General features: G+C 36.4%; 1 protein-coding gene across 1 annotated transcript in view; it reads left to right on the top strand.

The window, feature by feature from the left end:
* LOC117119184 (fibrocystin-L-like) overlaps positions 1–18675 on the top strand; it is a 77062-nt gene that overhangs the window by 37976 nt on the left and 20411 nt on the right. The window contains exons 23-33 of the mRNA XM_033264004.1: positions 46–232; positions 655–896; positions 4952–5137; positions 5677–7353; positions 8104–8253; positions 8992–9166; positions 10469–10656; positions 11849–12049; positions 12638–14284; positions 14716–14967; positions 15118–15366. Of these exons, the coding sequence (XP_033119895.1) occupies positions 46–232; positions 655–896; positions 4952–5137; positions 5677–7353; positions 8104–8253; positions 8992–9166; positions 10469–10656; positions 11849–12049; positions 12638–14284; positions 14716–14967; positions 15118–15366 (5154 nt within the window). The remainder of the gene's footprint in view (positions 1–45; positions 233–654; positions 897–4951; positions 5138–5676; positions 7354–8103; positions 8254–8991; positions 9167–10468; positions 10657–11848; positions 12050–12637; positions 14285–14715; positions 14968–15117; positions 15367–18675) is intronic.

Below are 18675 nucleotides of genomic sequence, written 5' to 3' on the forward strand. Positions count from 1 at the left end.
TATATATATATATATATATATGCCAAATTTTACATAATTTTATAGGTGGAGATACGCTTCTTGTAACAGGAACCAGTCTTGGTACCAAAAAGCCAACAGTCACCATTAATAAGAAAGAGTGTTCTTTAACAACTTTCAATGAAACCAGCATTAAATGCATCGTACCTGAAAACAAGCCAGGAACTTATGACGTCATGGTATCAGTTCCAGGAAAAGGATATGCAAAAGTTGGGTTAGTTAAGGCCAACTCAGACAGCGTCGTACGACGCAGCCCGGCGTGATTTGTTGTCGCGTCGGGTATGTGCGAGTTAAACGCGGACGCGATGGTGTGCGTCGGGGGCAGTTGCGTCGTAGAATATTAAACGTGTTTAATATTTCTCACGACGGCTTAAGACTGTCCCCGACGATAAATCGATCGGGCTGATTCGGCCGACGCTGTCTGAGTTGGCCTTTATAAACTCACATGTTATTTCAGAATAATTGTATGTGTATCTTTTGTATCTCTATTAATATTACACGGCTACATCTATATCATTGAAATGTTTAATATTTGTTTCGATTATCAATATTGTTATTAATGAGAGGGTATGTATTCCTTGATGGATGAATGCAGATTTTTTTTATTACATCAAAAAATAATTACATATTTTTCAGAGTTCAAACTAAATTTTCGTATATCCTGGTAATTGACGATGTCTTTCCTGATCATGGGTCCTTACAAGGTGGTACTAAAGTATATGTTACGGGATCAGGATTTGGCACCAATATGTCGTTGGTAGAAGTACTCTTTGGTCACGTGCCATGCAAGGTCTCAGATGTCACAGATGACCAAATTATGTGCATCTCTGGGAGTTCAGGTGTTGTGCATGAGGTTACCAATCAAGGCAAACATGAAGGTTTGTTCATTTTCATTTTCATTTCATTTATTTATTTGACATCAAACGGTCCAAGTGTTGCATCAGCAACAATGCGCCATAACACGAATGTGTCTGCAACCCCTGTACAAACAAAATTTTACATTGTTAAAATTCAGATATTTACAAATTCAATAAAAAAAAAAAGCATATAAAAGACCAACAAATAGAAAGGTCCAGTAAAATAGATGCAAATAAAATGCAAATCAGGGAGTTGCAATTTATACAAAACTTATGTATTATCAAGTAGGTGTTTTCTTTAACTTAAATAAAAATAATTTAAGAGGGTGAACAACAGCATAATCTTTAATTAAAGGGGGAAGTGATGACCAAACAACAGGAAAATTATGGATTGAAGTATATTTTAAAGCATCAGTACGAGCAAAATGATGAATAAACGTGAGTGATTCGGTATGACGCGGGTTGACTTGAATGTTGTTGGAAATACTGTTACAGGATGCAACCTTATATAAACATCGAAAAATAAACGAAATTAAAATCATTAATCGTCTATCACGTAAAGATAGCCAACCAAGTGTAATTAAACGTTCGTCATATGATACTAGCCTACAGTGGGGTCTAAGAATTCTCCTAGATACCCTTCTTTGAACTTTTTCGATACGGTCTATGTTACTTGTAGTTCTTGGACCCCATGCCGGTAAACCATATTCAAGAATTAGTAGGACTAATGCTTTGTATAGACATGAAATAGCGTCTGGAGAGCAATTACCAGCAACAGAAAAAATAAAACCTACCATTCTGTTAGCTCTAGCGATCAAAATTATCAATTTGAAATTTCAATTCAACTTCGAATCAATGTGTAATTTAGTCTTTTTAGCATTAAACTTCATTTTATTATCATTAGCCCAAATACACAAACTGTCAATATCCTTTTGTAGAGTAATAATATCATTCGCACTACGTCTATGCCTGTAGAGTACTATATCGTCAGCAAAAAGTATGCATGTAGATAAAACATTAAGATTAACATCATTAACAAACATATTAAACAGGATCGGACCAAGGCAGCTACCTTGAGGGATACCAGAAGTGACCGGAAGTGAAGTAGAGGTAACTCCTCTAAAGCAGACTCTTTGTCTTTTACCTGTCAGATATGAAGATATCCATTTCCAAACACATCTTTGGATATTAAGATTTGTAGCAATTTTGTATAATAAAATGTCAAAACGCCTTGCTCATATCTAGAAATAAGGCATCGATAATTGAGGGTTCACGTCTATCAAGTATCTTAGACCACTGGTAGCTTATGTTATTAAGTTGAGTTAAACATGATTTGCGTTTGACAAATCCATGTTGATTTGGATTGAGTAAACCATTGTCGTATTTAAAATTATTAATGCTGTTTTTTCAATAATTTTCTCCAAAACCTTGCATATCAAAGACGAAAGAGCTACTGGCCTGTAGTTTGATATTAAAGACTTGTCGCCCGACTTATAAATGGGAATAGTATTTACACACTTCCAATCACTAGGCACAGTTCCAGAACTGAGGGAGGTAGGATATAAAATCCAAAGGGGATATGCAATCAAGTTGGATATCGGCTTCAGTAATTTGGCAGAGATTAAATCTGGACCAGGTGCCGAATTTGAACGAAATGTGGAGATAGTTGTGATGATATCATCCGGAGTAAATGAAACATCAGTAAGTGCCGGGATTTGAAGTAAGCAAACAGGAGGGTCGCTAAAATTAAAATTATCGTTGAACTGATTAAAAGTGGAGGTAAAGTAAAGTAAAGTAATTAAAGCCGTTAACAATGTCTTGAATGTTGGAAAAGTGTGAGTTATTTACTGGAATAATAAATTTATTAGGTAAACAAGATGACCGTTTCTCCTTTACAAAGGATAAAAAACGTTTTTTATTATCATCAGATTTAAAAATATCATTTACGTAATCATTATAGGATTTCCTAATAGCGTAATTCACTTTGTTTCGCCATCTTCTGTGAGCTTCCCAATGATCTGGTAAAGCAGAACGTCTAGATTCAATGAAAAGTTCCTTTTTCTTCTGAATCATACGTTTAATATCTTTTGTTATCCACGGACTACTTTGTTTACGAGCCTTGCTTTTAACTCGGGGAAAACTGTCCCGTACCGCAGCATCGAAAATATCCATAAATCCATTCTATGACGCTTCTGCGTCATTATGATTAAGAAAAGCGATCCATGGTGCAAAATGCAAGAGGTTTTTCAAATGATTAAAATCCCCCTTTTTCCACTTGATAAATGAGCACATTGTGGATGTCGGTGGCAGAGATTGACGGAAATCGAGCTCAAATTCGATTGCATGGTGGTCGCTCATGACCGGATTATCGACAACCCATATAGTATTAAAAGAAGGCGAACTGTTCGAAAAACTAGGTCTATCTTTGACCCGTCATTAGCATTTGTGGAAGGTCTTGTGTTGTGACTAACAAATTGATCAAAACCGTAGATATTCATCACATCGGTGAATTGATATGGAGCATTTGGCCAATTGATGTTAAAATCGCCCAGAATGACAACAGAGTCATACTTGTAAAACAAGTGATCTTGGCGGGCTAATGCGTGTTCAAAGTGATCCCAGAACGCAATGGTTGAATCCGGGGGTCTGTAGACAAGGCAAAGTAGATGAGATTTTGGGGGGATGATATAGAAACCCACATCATTTCAATATCAGATTCGGATGCGATTTCCTTCGAGTTTAATGAGCTATTAATGCCTATAAGTATGCCTCCTCCGTGGGTAGCAGTTCCACGGTCTCTGCGAAAAATATCGAACTTGTTAGAAAATGCAACATACTCGAGTCATCCATTGAATTCAGCCATGTTTCTGTTAGGCAAATAATATCAAGTCCGTGTGGTTTATTGTCGTAATATATATCCAAATCGAGAGACTTATTCCGAATGCTGCGACAGTCAGAGAGTAAAACTGAAACTGTTCTTTTGGTTGGTTGACCACTGCAGGACGATGAATTGCCATTAGGGCCTGGGTTAGGGTGGATATCCACAGACATAATCAAAATATTAAAACTGGCGTTTGAAGCCGGATAGTACCGAGTAGGTGCTCAGGAAAACTTCCGCTTGAAATTGGGACATTGTTTACTTGTGCAATAAATAATATAGCAAAGTTCGTTAAGTTTCGCTGAACAACTGATAGGCCTAAAGTGCACGGTGTTGTTTCGCACTACAAATGGTTCACTGTGATATGATGACGTAACGTTCGTGGCGCGAAAACCAAGTCGTCTTCGCTGATACATCGGGTAAAAAACATAATCAGATATGCCATTAACTTTCTGATAATTAGATGTCGATATGTCAAGTCCAGACACAATCAACATAGCCACAATAGTAGTGGTAAAGCATTGAATTTTTGCAATATGGTGACACCTTACCATGTTGTAGGCTAGTCCTAGTACCGTAGGCCTGTGCGATATCCATAGAATTATAAGAAAGACTATGATAATTCCAATAAAAAGCCAGCAGAATACATCCGAAAAAGTTATTAAAATTGACGAACGGTGGCAAAAAAAACATCAGATAATACGATCCACCTTTGGTTAATGCCCAAATCTAGGCTCGAGGTGTGCCCTGAGGCTTCAGATACAACCGGGCGCAAAACTCGCTCCCTTCGGGTAACACCGATGGCAAATACACTATAGTATTACGTAATAAGCAGCTTAGAGAGCTTCGAGAATGTACGTCCGTATACGTCGACGACTCATGAACGAGATATCTGGAAAAAAAATTGCTGACGTCTTTAACGAGAGTAAATTCTGATTTAGTGCCATATGATATTTAATAAATGAAACGCAAAACTAACATGTAAACAATTGAGGATTTTGTTAATTATTTAAATATATTACAATTACTACCTACTAATAAGAAGTAATTGATTTCGAAACCCACAAAGTGGTTTGGCTCAGTGTGAACGGTTAGGTTTCCCAACCAAGAGGTCGGGGTTTCAATCCCTCGCTATTTTATGATTGATTATTTATACAAATTATAGTATTTTTATTTTTTATTTGTTTCTCTTTTGTAGATTATGGCGTTGGTTACAAGTGGGATCCACAGGTGCTAGATATAATTGCGGGTGATACAGTTATGTGGCAGTGGTCAACACCAGCTTTAGTAGAGTCAGTTGGGTTTACGGTCCAACAAACGGCTGATGCAGATTCTGTTGAATATGATGGTCATGGATTCTATGCAGGGCCCCGCTCAAAAAGTGGTAAGTATATAGTTATATATTCCTCACATTATACCAACCACAGTAGGTTGACAGATATATTAATATATCAGCGCTTGGTTAATAAATCATTACTGCGGCAGTTTCATTTTAGTTTTTGCCTAGTGTTTTCTATTCTGATTATATAGGCACATGTGTATTATTAACATATCTAAACGGTTGTTTTTTACCCTGAGCAAATGGCAATTACAAAAGGAGAATTGAGTGACTGATTCAGTGACAGACTGACTGACTGACTGACTGATTGATTGATAATTCAAAATGTAAATAGTTCTTAAGTTTGAACGATTACAGAACGATTAACGGTATGAAATACATGTAACAAAAAGTTAATCCAATATATCTGTTCAGTTGCTGGTTTATGGCCTGTTTAACTGGTCTAAGGGGTACGCACAGATTTTATCTATGATGGACAGTATTTTCACTAGAGTTGTTTGAATGTCCTTAACCCCCTAACATACATACTCTGACTTTTTTTTTTCATTTTATCATGTGTGTTTTACTATTCTTTCACATTGTAGGTAAATATTTATACAAGTTTAACAATGAAGGATATTATTACTATTCAAGTGGTCCAGTTAATTCAGATGTTTCTGATGACAACAAATTCTACCTCACTGGTGTTATTCGTGTTCTGCCATATAGATCGATTGCTTACCCGGCTTCCGTGACATTAAACGGCATTGCTGCTGAACATGAATTCAATGCCCAGGCCACTGCCCCGACCGACAGCAGTGGATGTCCTGGGGGAGATGACACTATCTCCATTTGTTTCTCTCCAAAGCCAACAATTGATGACAAGTCGAAGTTTTTCTTTTCATTCTGGGATTGCAGTACAGCGATTATTGAGAAAATCGAACCATTGATTGGCTCTGCAGAACAAACTATTACTATAACAGGATCTGGGTTTAGCGATCGTAATTGCGAAAATGAAGTTCAGATTGGATATCACCACTCTTGCAGCGTGATATTTAGTAACGATTCTGTTATAAAATGCAGTATTGAAACTGAAAGTTCGCTTCAGGTTGGCTACTATCAAGAGATAAGTTTAAATGTAAAGAACAAAGGCTTTGCCCATAATTCACTTGATACGCCCGCAACTAAAAGTTACATTCTTGTCCCAAGCATATGGTCTGTTGATCCACGTGAAGGTTCCTTAGCTGGAGGAACACGCTTGACTATTAACGGCAATGGATTTTCTGCTGGTTCTGTTAATGAAATGAGTGTGTCACTTGGACCAGAGTCGTGTCTCATTGAATATTTCAACTATACACAGATTATTTGTTCAACCACGCCCCATGATGTTACTGGTCATGTCTTTGACGTAGTTGTAGAGATAAACCACCAGTCATCCATCAACATTGACAATCAGCAATTCAATTTCACTTACCAACAGTATTTGACGATGGAAGTTCATGATATCTATCCAGACACAATCAGTGGTCCTTCGACAACGGTGTATATCAATGGATCTAATTTTGGTAGTGAAGTCAAAGATGTCACTGTAACATTCGGAACTGTTAATTGTGCTGTGTCTTCAGTTATAGATGATTGGATTGAATGTGATGTTGCCTATGTTCCGGCAGGCGACTTAGCAATTCTTATTCACCGAAACAGGTACGGAAATGCACGTTTGATCAATGGCGAGTTTGTCTGGGGAGAAGAGGTTATATATAGCATCAACCCAAATGAAGGAAGTACGAAAGGTGGTACTGTCATCACGATTGATGGTAGTGGGTTTCACAACGATGATACATCAGTAGAAATTGATGGTGATGTGTGCAGAATCATATTTGTTAACATTTCTACAGTAACGTGCATCACAGAATCACATTCCGCCAGTGATGTATACCTTGTTGTGACCACAAATAGTCTGGATTTCCCCGATCAGTCTTTTGGATTTTCTGCTGCAACCACTCCAACAATATCCTCAGTGTATCCATTATCGGGTAATGCAGGTGATACTGTGACTATTACTGGGACTCATTTTGGATCCTCAACCGCTGACGTCGAGGTTAAGATTGATGACATATATTGTATTGTCAGTAACGTGACATCTACAAAGATCACGTGTGAGGTTCCTCCTCATGCTGCTGGTATTTACACCATCGAGGCTTCGGTTTTTAACCTTGGAAAAGCCGCCTCAGAAACAACCTTTCAATATATTCTTACTGTTTCTGGTAGTTCCCCAGCAGACGGTAGGCATATGTTGTTTTTTGTTTTTTTGGGGTTTTTTTTAAATTATGATATCATTTATTTTCTTAATAATAAATAATAGGAAAAATGAATATCTAATAAACCTGTCTCTTATACACATCTTATGTGTTCAAAATTGTAAGACAAATTATTTTATGTGATTAAGAAAGAATAGCAAAGAAAGCAGCGGTGCTTATCATTATAACTCAAATTTTACATTAAGAATATCTCGGATTGCCCCTAGATAAGGTACGGTATACTATTGGCTTCCACCAGTCATAGCAGGCTGTGCGGTATAGACCTTTCTTGTCTATCCTCACAGTTTTAAAAGAATATTTGCGCCACGCTCCTTTTTATTGTTTACTGTTGATCAAGGTACCGACATAAACTAAAAGTGCGAAGCACCATTCATAGTATATACCGTTAGCTTGACTGTTACGTTATGTGGTATGTTCCTGATAGCCTAAACGAAAGCCCTCTTCTTTATATTTTTTTCCCAAAGAGCAAAATGTTTGTAAATAATAAAAAGTTAATATACGTTGCACAGAGAATGCATTTTCAGACGGCAAAGAGTAATAATTTCATATTTTGATAGTGCAGTATGAAAAAATAATGCGCTCTTTAAACAAAATACTGTAAATCGTTAAAAAATAGTTATTATATATACTTATTTAAATGAAGCTAAATAAAAAAAAGTCGATTCATATGTTTATTGATACTTATCGAAAGTATATTTGTCTCGTTTTTTGCAGGAAGTTTCGCTGGAGGAAAGATGCTAAATATAACGGGTTCTGGTTTTGACGAAGAAAGAACAACTGTTAAAGTTTGCGGCAACATATGTAAAGTGACATCGGGAACATATACCCACCTGCAGTGCCTAATACCAGCTAACAATGGGATAGGTAAGCCAAATTTGTACTGATAATTCATATGCATATTTTATAAAGTAAAATTCCAGAGTAAATGTGCATAATTCAATATTCATGAAACAAAATATTGTTTCATATTTCCTCAATCGGGATTCTTCTGATCCAATCCAATGTGTACAAAGTGAAAAAGACTTACGGTTAACCTGCGATTCTCGTTTAACATTTAGTGATCATGCGGCAGAAATCTCTAAGAAAGCAAATAGCCGTTTGGGGTTTAATCAAGCGCATTTTTTTTTTTTTTTTGACATTATCTACAGATTCATTTCTTCTCATTTATAAAGCTATCGTCCACCCTACACTTGGATATTGTAATTTTGTATGGAGTCCAGTATTTTAAAAGGCCGTCATAGTTATTGAAAATGTTCAGCGCAGAGCGACTAAGCTTATTACATCTATAGGCCTACGTGATTTTGAATGTCAAGATCGTCTCCGCATACTTGGACTACCATCTCTTTCTTTTTTCCGGGAGTCTAGGGCGTTATCCGGATGCTGTGGCTCATGTGGAATGATGTGAACATGAAGCTACTATAAGCCCCTTTTTACAACAGCTAGGTAGTTAAGGATACATACCCATTTCAGCACAATGAAGCTGCGAGTTAGAGAATAATTGGAGACTATTATTGCTACGTTCCTTGTAATACATGCTCAAAACATTAATCGGCCTACTGTACCTCTAAAATTATTCTTCCATTATATTTTGTTTCATTGCAGACACTTCAACAGTTATTTGTGACATCGAGGTTTCTGTTGATAGTGGGTTAAGTGCAATTTTGAATGATTCATTCACCTACAAATCTTCGCTAACGGCCATCATAAGCTCAGTGAACCCCACCAGAGGCGGTACTGGCGGAGGGACTGACATCACTATTACTGGTACCGGATTCAGGTAAACATAAATTTTTATTCAGTTTCAAATTATTGGTCATCATTCAGGGACCCCACGCATTACAACCACAGTCTCGCAAACAATAATACAAATTACAACAATTAAACAAAACAAGTCAAAAGCAGAGGAAAGTGACGGTTTAAGTCGAAAGTACACCTTTAAAACGATTAGGATCTGAAATATCCCTAAGGTCAGTTGGAAGATTATTCTGGAAGCATAAAAAGGGAATGAAACACCTCCGATTCTCTTGTTGTGACGTGGTATAGTGAAATGCACAGACGATGAGCAACGTGTTGTACTTGCAGGGAGACATTGGCCAAGAAAACCACATAAATAGTTTTGGAGAAAAACCATGGATTGCATGCAGTGAGCATAATTTTGAAAATAATTCTGTTAATAATTCGCAACCAGTGAAGTTCATTGATAAGAGGAGCAGAGTGTGTACGAGGATCACATGAAAAGACTAAGCGAGCAGCCGAGGTTTGCAATTTCTGCAGCCTATCAATATCTTTCTTGAAAAGACCACCATAGAGCGAGTTACAGTAGTCAATTTGCGATAGTACAAGGGCTCTAACTGCCGCTTGATAGGTATCTTGACTTACAAATCTTCGAATCCTCCACAAGTTACACAAGTGTTAACGTACACTACTACATATGATACCTTACTCGCCTGGGAACTTAAATCTAGCGTGAGTCAAATGTAACACCCAAGTTACGAGCACTTTTAGAGGCCTTTATGAAAGATCCGTTAACATTGAGTGGGATATTTCTACGTAATGACTGTTGACTTCTAGAAGTACTAACCAGAACCTCAGATTTATCTTCATTAAATTTTAATTTATTCAATGTCATCCACAGTTGTATATATTTATATATATTAATATGTATATATATATATATATAAAGATATATATATATATATATTATATCAAATAATGTTTGATGACACAGTAAATGTTATAAAGTTATTGTTTTTATTAACAGTAGAATACATTCATTAAATTGAAGTTCTGGTAAATAGATTACATGTGTAAAGTTCAGCAGTCTTTGGTTTAAAGTATACATTCTTCTCATCCTAACCTTTACCCTTTTGCAACATATTTCTTTGGTTAGTATACAATATAGTAATATTTTTCTTTTAGTATGTTTATTGATATATAATTCAGAAATATATGATGACAGAAGTAAAATATGTTATTCTTCTTTCAATCATCTGATAATGTTTAAAAGAATGAATACATTTTGTTCTGCGAAATTCATTCTCCTAGTCAGTCAGATATAATTTAATTTTTCCACCTTAAGGTCTTCAGGAAATGTGGTAACCATTGATGGCTCTGACTGTATCATTTCTACCGAATCAAGCACCGTCATCAAATGCACAACGGAGGCTCATCAAGGCTCAGTCAAAGCAAAGGTCAGAGTCGTGACGGACAATGAAGACAACGTTGCAGCACAGGTAGGGCCAAATAAAAATAGAATTTTGCGTCTTCGTAAACGCGATCAAGTTTGTGAAAAGGGAACGTAATCGATCCGAAAGAGGGGTTTAAGATTTTGACGAACGTTTAGCGAGTTCTATTAAATATATATAGTTCTATTTAAAAAAAACCCGATATTATTGTCGTGGTATTTTACACTACGGGAAAAACAAAGTTTAAAACAAATAATTAAAAACTTAAGAAGATTACGACTACGCATTAATACTAATAGTAGTAGCTATAGTAGCCTAGGTGGAGCTATCCTAGACTAGGCCTACTCTAGCTAGTACTACAGGGACCATGCAGCTCTTGCTAGGGCCTAGGCCTGGCTAGTACAATATAGAGACCTGCCTAGTAATTGGCTAGAGCTAGATATACCGTATAAATTAAAAACAAAAATTTGTGGTCATAGGCCTTGTTAAATTAATGTATGATATCTATAGCTGGCCCCATGTAATGGTTTCATTACACAAAATCGTGAAATTGAACAACTGTGCTATTATTTTCCGATACTTTCATGGCAAAGTTTTTTGGAATTTTGTATTAAATTTGGTTTTAAAGTTGTGTAAAATGTAATATTTGGGACTTGCCTTAAAAAAAATCACTACACTCATTGAAAATCAGTGTGTAATCAATACACTTTCTGCCCAGGGAGGAAATACTCGTCATAGATTGAGTTTATTTTCACAATCTCAATCGCTTTTACGACGCAAAATTCTAGGACATGCGTAGAAACTACATAATTTTGGGCACGGCGGTTTACGAAAGGGTTAAATGAGGCGGACAGTGGAAATTGTTGTATTGATAATAATTATAGTAGGCCTGGTGATATGGGTAATGGTGATGGCAGTATCACTATATATTCAATTTAAACCAAAAATTCTACACACTTGCAAGGTATCCTATATAATTGGCTTTATTCAGACAAAGCAACTCGTCGATGGCTAGTTTCCTTAAGGTACTCGAAGACGGATTCCAGCGTTGTTCATAGCTGGGTGATCCCGGGTGCTCTGCCGCTTAAGAATGTGGTTGTGAAGAAAGTAGATAACATTCCTTCATTTCTGAGGATCTTGTCCAAAAACGATAATAATAATGATGATGATTGTGATGATTCTGATCAGGATGATGACTTGGTTTTTGCCACTCTTTTATATCATTTATCATAATAGGTGTATATAATATCATATATCATATTATATTATATTAGATATTTCGTCTGATGGAACAACACTTGAAGTAGACCCACCTCTTCAGTATGAGCATATAGCAATTGAACAGACTATAAATGGCGTGTTTTTATCAACTAAAGCTGAAGTTGGACTTCTAACACATAACGTAGTTGTTCGTGGTTCAGTGCATGATGAGTGGACAAAAACTATTAAAGCTTGTGAGGCAGAATTTGATACAAGTAATGCATTATTCACTATATTTCTAACTGCCAACTAACAGTATCATGATCAATAACGCCACATACAGCAATTCAGGCCCGTAGCGTGACTTAATTTGTGGGAGGTTCGTTTCAGTGGAAAGTGGACCCTTTGGCTTGTATGGTCTCCGATACTGTTGAGAACATTGTAAATATATTCACGAATATAAATGTTTCGTTTTTAAATGCGGAACTTCTCCAGTTTTTGGGCGGTTCGCCGTGATCCCCTTAACCCTCTTTCCCGCACGCTACAGGCCTGAAGCTGAGCATAATACAACTAACGTAGTATATCACAGGTTATGATTAAGGTACGGATTTAATGTCGAATCATATAATTGGGAAATACACTACCTGTGTCTATTATTACAATTAACTACAGAAACCTCATCCTATTTTACAAATAATTTTGCGTACAGTAGTAACTTAGCATTATATTAATACCCATTGTAGCAAATATCTTTCTAATAATATAATCAATAATGTAGGTCCAACACAACTAATACATGCATTTTTATTCATTATTATTTTATATTCTCAATTAATCAAAAAATATTTTATATTATTTTTTAGATCAATTTGCAACTCAGACATGTTTCCAAGGCCGATTTGGTGAAGAGATTGGTAGTGATCAATTTGGATCACAGATCAAGCTTTTTGGGAAATATAGAGATCAGCAACTAGTAACGGGTCGTATTGAGTATGTGGAGGTTACCCATGCAGGTCAAGCATTCCGTCTTGGTCGTTATCCAATTCATTTTCATTTTAATGGAGATGTTAGCGGATCATATGTTCGTGGTTGTGGTATTCACCATACATTCAATCGCGCAGTTACAATTCATTCCGTTGACAATTTACTAGTGGAACACAACGTTGCCTTTGATATCATGGGCCATGCATACTTTATGGAAGATGGTATTGAAATGGGAAACATCATACAGTACAATCTAGGAATCTTTGTGAAAAGTAGTTCCAGTCTCCTCAATGTTGACATCACTCCTGCGGCATTCTGGATCACCAATCCAAACAACACCGTGAGACACAATGCCGCTGCCGGTGGCTCGCATTTTGGATACTGGTACAACATGCCAAACCATCCTGGTGGGCCTTCATTCACCACATCCATGTGTCCACGAAAAATGGTGATGGGTGAATTTTACAATAATTCAGCTCACGCCCAGGGTTGGTATGGACTCTGGGTTTTCCCTGAATACCACCCAATGGAGGGTGGTGGTTGTAATTCAAATACTCCAACTCAGGCAAAGTTCTATGGTTTAACCGCTTGGAAAGTTGAACGTGGGGCAGAGTGCATTGCAGTAGGAGGTGTTCAATTTCATGACTTTTTAATTTCCGATGCCGATAAAGCAGGGATTGAGTTTCAAGAAATTGATAGTGGTATACCATTTAATAATGATGGGGCACTTGCAAAAGACTGCACAATAATTGGTTATAGTTCTCTCTCTTTAGAATCGGAATGCACTTTAGCAGGAGTTCAAGCTCCAAAAAACTCGGGCCTGACCATTGATGGCGTTCACTTCATCAATTTTAATAACGGACGCTGCTCAACCTTACGTGCTTGCGCCCATTGTAAAGTTGATCAAGGTGGCTTTCACACGCGAGTGAAAAATCTGGTATTTGATAATTCTCCAAATAAGGTTGCATTCCAGTGGCAACATGAGCATTGGTTTGAAGACTTAGACGGTACCTTAACTGGTTTCGCTAATTATATTGTCCTACCTTACAATCCTAACCTTCCATCAGACCACTGTACATCGGATGTATCTTACAGTGTAGGTTATAATGGTGTATTCTGCGATGAAACGGTAAGGCTACATCGCATGGCGTTCAACAGACCTCTGCCGTCCTCTCTTTTGTACAAAGATGCACTGTTTACTAATCAGCACGGGACCAGCTCTATACCATATCGAAAAAAGCGTATCACCCATCCTGAAGGCTGGATGATTACGTTAGTAGAAGGTGACACATACAACTTTGTGTTTGAGGACGTTGACCAGGTGACCAATATCACGTACTCATCAGCTTTCTATAACTTTAACAATGGAGACTATGTAATTATGAATCATGATTTCACGCAGGCTCCAGATGTTTTTGCAACAATTGGTGTTGTCACAAATAGCACAAAAGAGATGGTGACGTACGAAAACAATACATATGGTGATTATTATTTTAATAGAGAGAATAATAGCCTCTACTACCTGGGTAAGTTTTACAAGCAATTTAAAACACTAATAAAACATTGTTTAATTTGCTTTATTTAATGAGTATACAGTGATAAGTGATTATTTGTTGGAGATATTACTTTAATTATTATCCTTAATAGTATTGCTATTATCATCAGCATATAAGTGAAATACTAATATTTTTTTTAGTCTACAATATATTTTTTCATTATATTTATATCTATTATTATCCGTAATATATATTGTTTGCAATTTTTACATTAGTTATTTTTTCATTCGCGATTACTCTGTGGCGCTTTAAAAGTACTATCTTGTTGTAGTTATCTACGTACAATTTTATATATTTTATTTTTCTTTATACTTATTTTTATACTATATTTTTACTATACTTATTAATATCAATAAAAATGAACCTGAACATATTTCTATATTTTTAATTGTATGTGTTAGTATCTGGCAAAGACATAAACACTGTAGAGGGTGATACGTTAGCAATCAAGCTCCAAGTATATAGATGTTACTATTTAAACTGCACTCCACCAGTTCCAGATGTCACAGATGTCCCACCACCAGAAAATGTCACTGTCTTCCTCTGGTCTTCAACTGAAGCATGGGAAGGTGTGGAAGAGGGATGGGGTGGTAACCTTGGCAATGGATCCTTTGCCCCTCCAAAGGACGGTGATGATGTCGTAATTTTACCAGGTACATTGACTTCATAACATTATACACGACGATTATATACTTTTAAAAAATAATAACATCAAAATATATTGGTATTAGGAAAGTATAATAAATAATGGTCAAAGTAAAATTGATAACGCTGAATTTATCAAAAATTGTATTTTATTTTAGGTCTATGGATAATTGCTGATGTTCTGCTCCCATGGATGAACCGGCTTTATATCTATGGTGCCCTGGAAATTGAAGATAGTCAAGATCATTGTATTAATGCTACCTACATTTTTATTCATGGAGGAGAATTAATTATCGGATGGGAGACCACTCCGTTTGAGCACCAACTAAACATTTTTCTGAATGGTAACCATTTTACTGAAGACATCCCTTTACCAAATGGACCAAACATGGGTTCTAAAGTTTTAGGTAAGTGTTGTAAATAATCAATGAACACACTAGTAAATCTCATGAGATATCATGTAATCAATGAAGCAGTGAGTCGATCGATATTAAGTAACTAATCAATCAATAAACCTGCCAATAAATTAGTAAATCATTCATTCAACCATAAATAAACTAAATACATAAAATAAAATAATAAAAATAATAAAATATCCAATGAATAAATCATCAGCAGAATAGAAATGAAGCTTGGCTCGTCGCGTTTTTACTTGTAAACACAAAGTTACGAGTCAAAGTAGATAGTTCAAATTCTGCAGAATTTGATTGTACAAGAGGATCTTCTCAAGGGATGGAGTTTCTGGAAACCTCTTCATATTAGTTTTTGCAGGAGCACTGCATCATTTGTGCGCTAATACCATGTTATGCCAGCAGAGTGGCAATATGCAAATGATTCAGTTATTGAAGAGACGAAAAGCCATTTTAGCAAATACGTGTACCAATTCATTTAAACAATCAGACGTTTACATTAAATAAGATAAGAAAGAATTCGTTTATGAAGCGCATCTTCTGTTTTGTATAACTGCAGATGTTGGGCAGCGCCTAATTTAGTTTAGAGAAAGTTGAAAGGATGAAGCGTAGATACATCTCAAGAGATTTTGAGACTCCATTGGTCGTATGCTAAAATATCTATTAATAATGATAATAACGTTACATTTATATAGCGCATAATTCCAGAGCTTAACATAAACAGAAAAGAGAGTAAAAACAAAAAAAAATAAATCTATAAATAAACAACTAACCAAGACTACCATGAACAGTGAAAACCATCACCACCATACGTTCACCGACAATTTAAAGTACAAGACCTGCCAGCACATTATTCACGGCGTGCCATAAGACAAAAAAAATGTTGTATTGCCCTTTACCGATCGACACTAAAAATTTTTTTAAAAATCGGGTCGGTTATTTTATTTATTTTTATTTTTTTGATATTTAAATATAATTTTTTAAGCTAAAAACCTAAGTGAAAAATTTTTCATAGATTGAATTTTCAAAATATTGAGGTTTTTGTGTCAATTTCATTCTAAAATGGAAATATCAATGAGTTATATTGAGTCACGTAGTACGATATCTAGCTAGGCCAACTGAGCCTAACGCCCGTATTCTTAAAACAAACTTTAGTCGAACTTAGAACTAGAACTTCATTTAGTGCTAGTTGCATCTTTAACTTCAATTTGTATTCACATACAATGTAGTCGGTCTGATTTTTTTATTTATTTTTTTTTTTTGAATATCTGAAATGTGATAGGCCTCAAACTGCAACCCCTATATGAAGACATAGCCTCCTAGGTACGACACTAAAACGGTGGCAAGCTTAGCCAGGCAAAAAAATATTATTCAAAGTAATGACAAGTCAAGCCAAGCAAAATCATACTATAATATATTATCTTTCATTCCGGCAACCAACAGTTGTAGAGTAGTAAAGAATGGCTTACCTAATGCATGGATGTAATAGGTATATACCTCCATGCTAAAAGTCTCCTAGGCTAGGCTGACCTATATCGGGTTGTGGGTTGACAGTAAAAGAGATCGGTGATGTTGCGTGCATAGATCGTCGTCGTCAAGCGCTCGGTCCTCAAAATTACGCTATTTTACCGATTTTACGCGTGTATCTATGGTCCGATATTGGTCAAAATACATGTTCTAAATGTTAATTTCGGAAGTGGTATTTTTCGAAAGGAAGACCTGTGAACAAAATTTAAAAATGTAAAATTTGGGTCAGTGGCGGAGGGCAACACAACACAGTATTTTCTGCCTTATTTCGTACCAATCGTGCATTAATTAACACCACGTTTGACTCAGCTGGCACTGCAATGCTTAACTTTGTGCTTAGTAATGCGTTTGTTTACATGCCCCACAGCTTCGTCTAGTTTGAGCAATATTTTATTCCTTGATCCAATGAAACACAGATGATCTACGAGGGTTAGGCCTGTTTAAACTAAATAATCAGTTTTACTGTAACTATGCCAGTGCTTTTAAGAACTGAGCAACTGATTTAATGCCAGGTCCAATGGCCATGGGGAATTCAAATGACTACGGATGGACATAAGGCTGACTTTGCTAATGTGGTACTATTGTTCTAAAACAACAATGGACTCGGTCACTCACAGTGTGGCCTGCCTTATCCTAGCAGATCAAAACATTGAGAAAAAGGCTTAAAACCGTCAAAAGAATGAAAGAACTGTGAAACGTAATCCACAATTCTCAGTAAAAGCCAAACAAAACAGACAGTAGACTTATTTATTCCTCCATGGTAGAAGCAGAAATTTGAAATTGGCGAAATAAAAATATAAACCCAGAGCACAATCCACTCTCCTGCTAGCTGCTCCTTAGCTAATTTAGGGTGTTTGGGTGCCATGGGTCCTGCGTCCCAGCCACTCCCTTGGACTGCCAAGAAAAACAAAATATAGACCTACCTTTTCTGGACCAGTAAGCTGAATATATTTTATTACAGTGGGAAAATCAGAAGTCAGGAATCTGGGATTTCAAATTATCACGGGAAGTGGGCGTGGTCGGCTTCGATTAAAACGTTTCGAAGGTGGTCCCCTAAAATTTTGACAATTTCAAAGGCTTATTTAATCGATTTTAGAGTCTACAATACATATAATTTTTTTCTCCCCGACGAATTGTGATTTTCCTCCCCGACGGGGCGGGGGGTGGCCAGCCCTCCCCGACGGGGGCCTTGCCCCCCTGGCACCACCCCTGTTTCAAAGGGGGAAAAATTGAATTTGAAGAACTTAAAAATAATTAAAAGACACCTCAGAAGTCGGGAAATGTCATTTTCCGCCATCTCGGAATCAACATTTTCCCGGAGAAGCCCCGGGCACCCATTTCTATTTGGGGTTCATCGATTCATGGAAAAGAATAATACTACCAAATTTTTTTAATGTATGTATACACACATAATAGGGCTATTTACTGTAATATGAGAAAGTTTACCTTACCGTTTTTTACCTTGAATTTTGAAGAACATAAAAGTAATTAAAAGACACATCAAAAGTCGTCAAACCCCATTGCCTGTCATCTAAGAATCAAAAGTTTCCCGGACCCCTTTTTTTTTGTAGTGGTTTTATGAAAACATTTTGACTCCCACATTCTTAGCACGTTTGCAATTGTGTCTTCAAAAACGTTACCTGGTCCAACCAGCCGATACCAGAATTATCTTTTCAGCTTGATTAAAGATACCTATTTGATAGAGGATTTTCAAATAGAAATATTGATGACATGCATCGATTGAGGACAATAGCACGCATATATATATATATATATATA

The sequence above is a fragment of the Anneissia japonica genome, unplaced genomic scaffold, assembly GCF_011630105.1.
Source record: "Anneissia japonica isolate Jap-2015-1 unplaced genomic scaffold, ASM1163010v1 scaffold287863_len737641_cov155, whole genome shotgun sequence".
Taxonomy (NCBI): Eukaryota; Metazoa; Echinodermata; class Crinoidea; order Comatulida; family Comatulidae; genus Anneissia; species Anneissia japonica.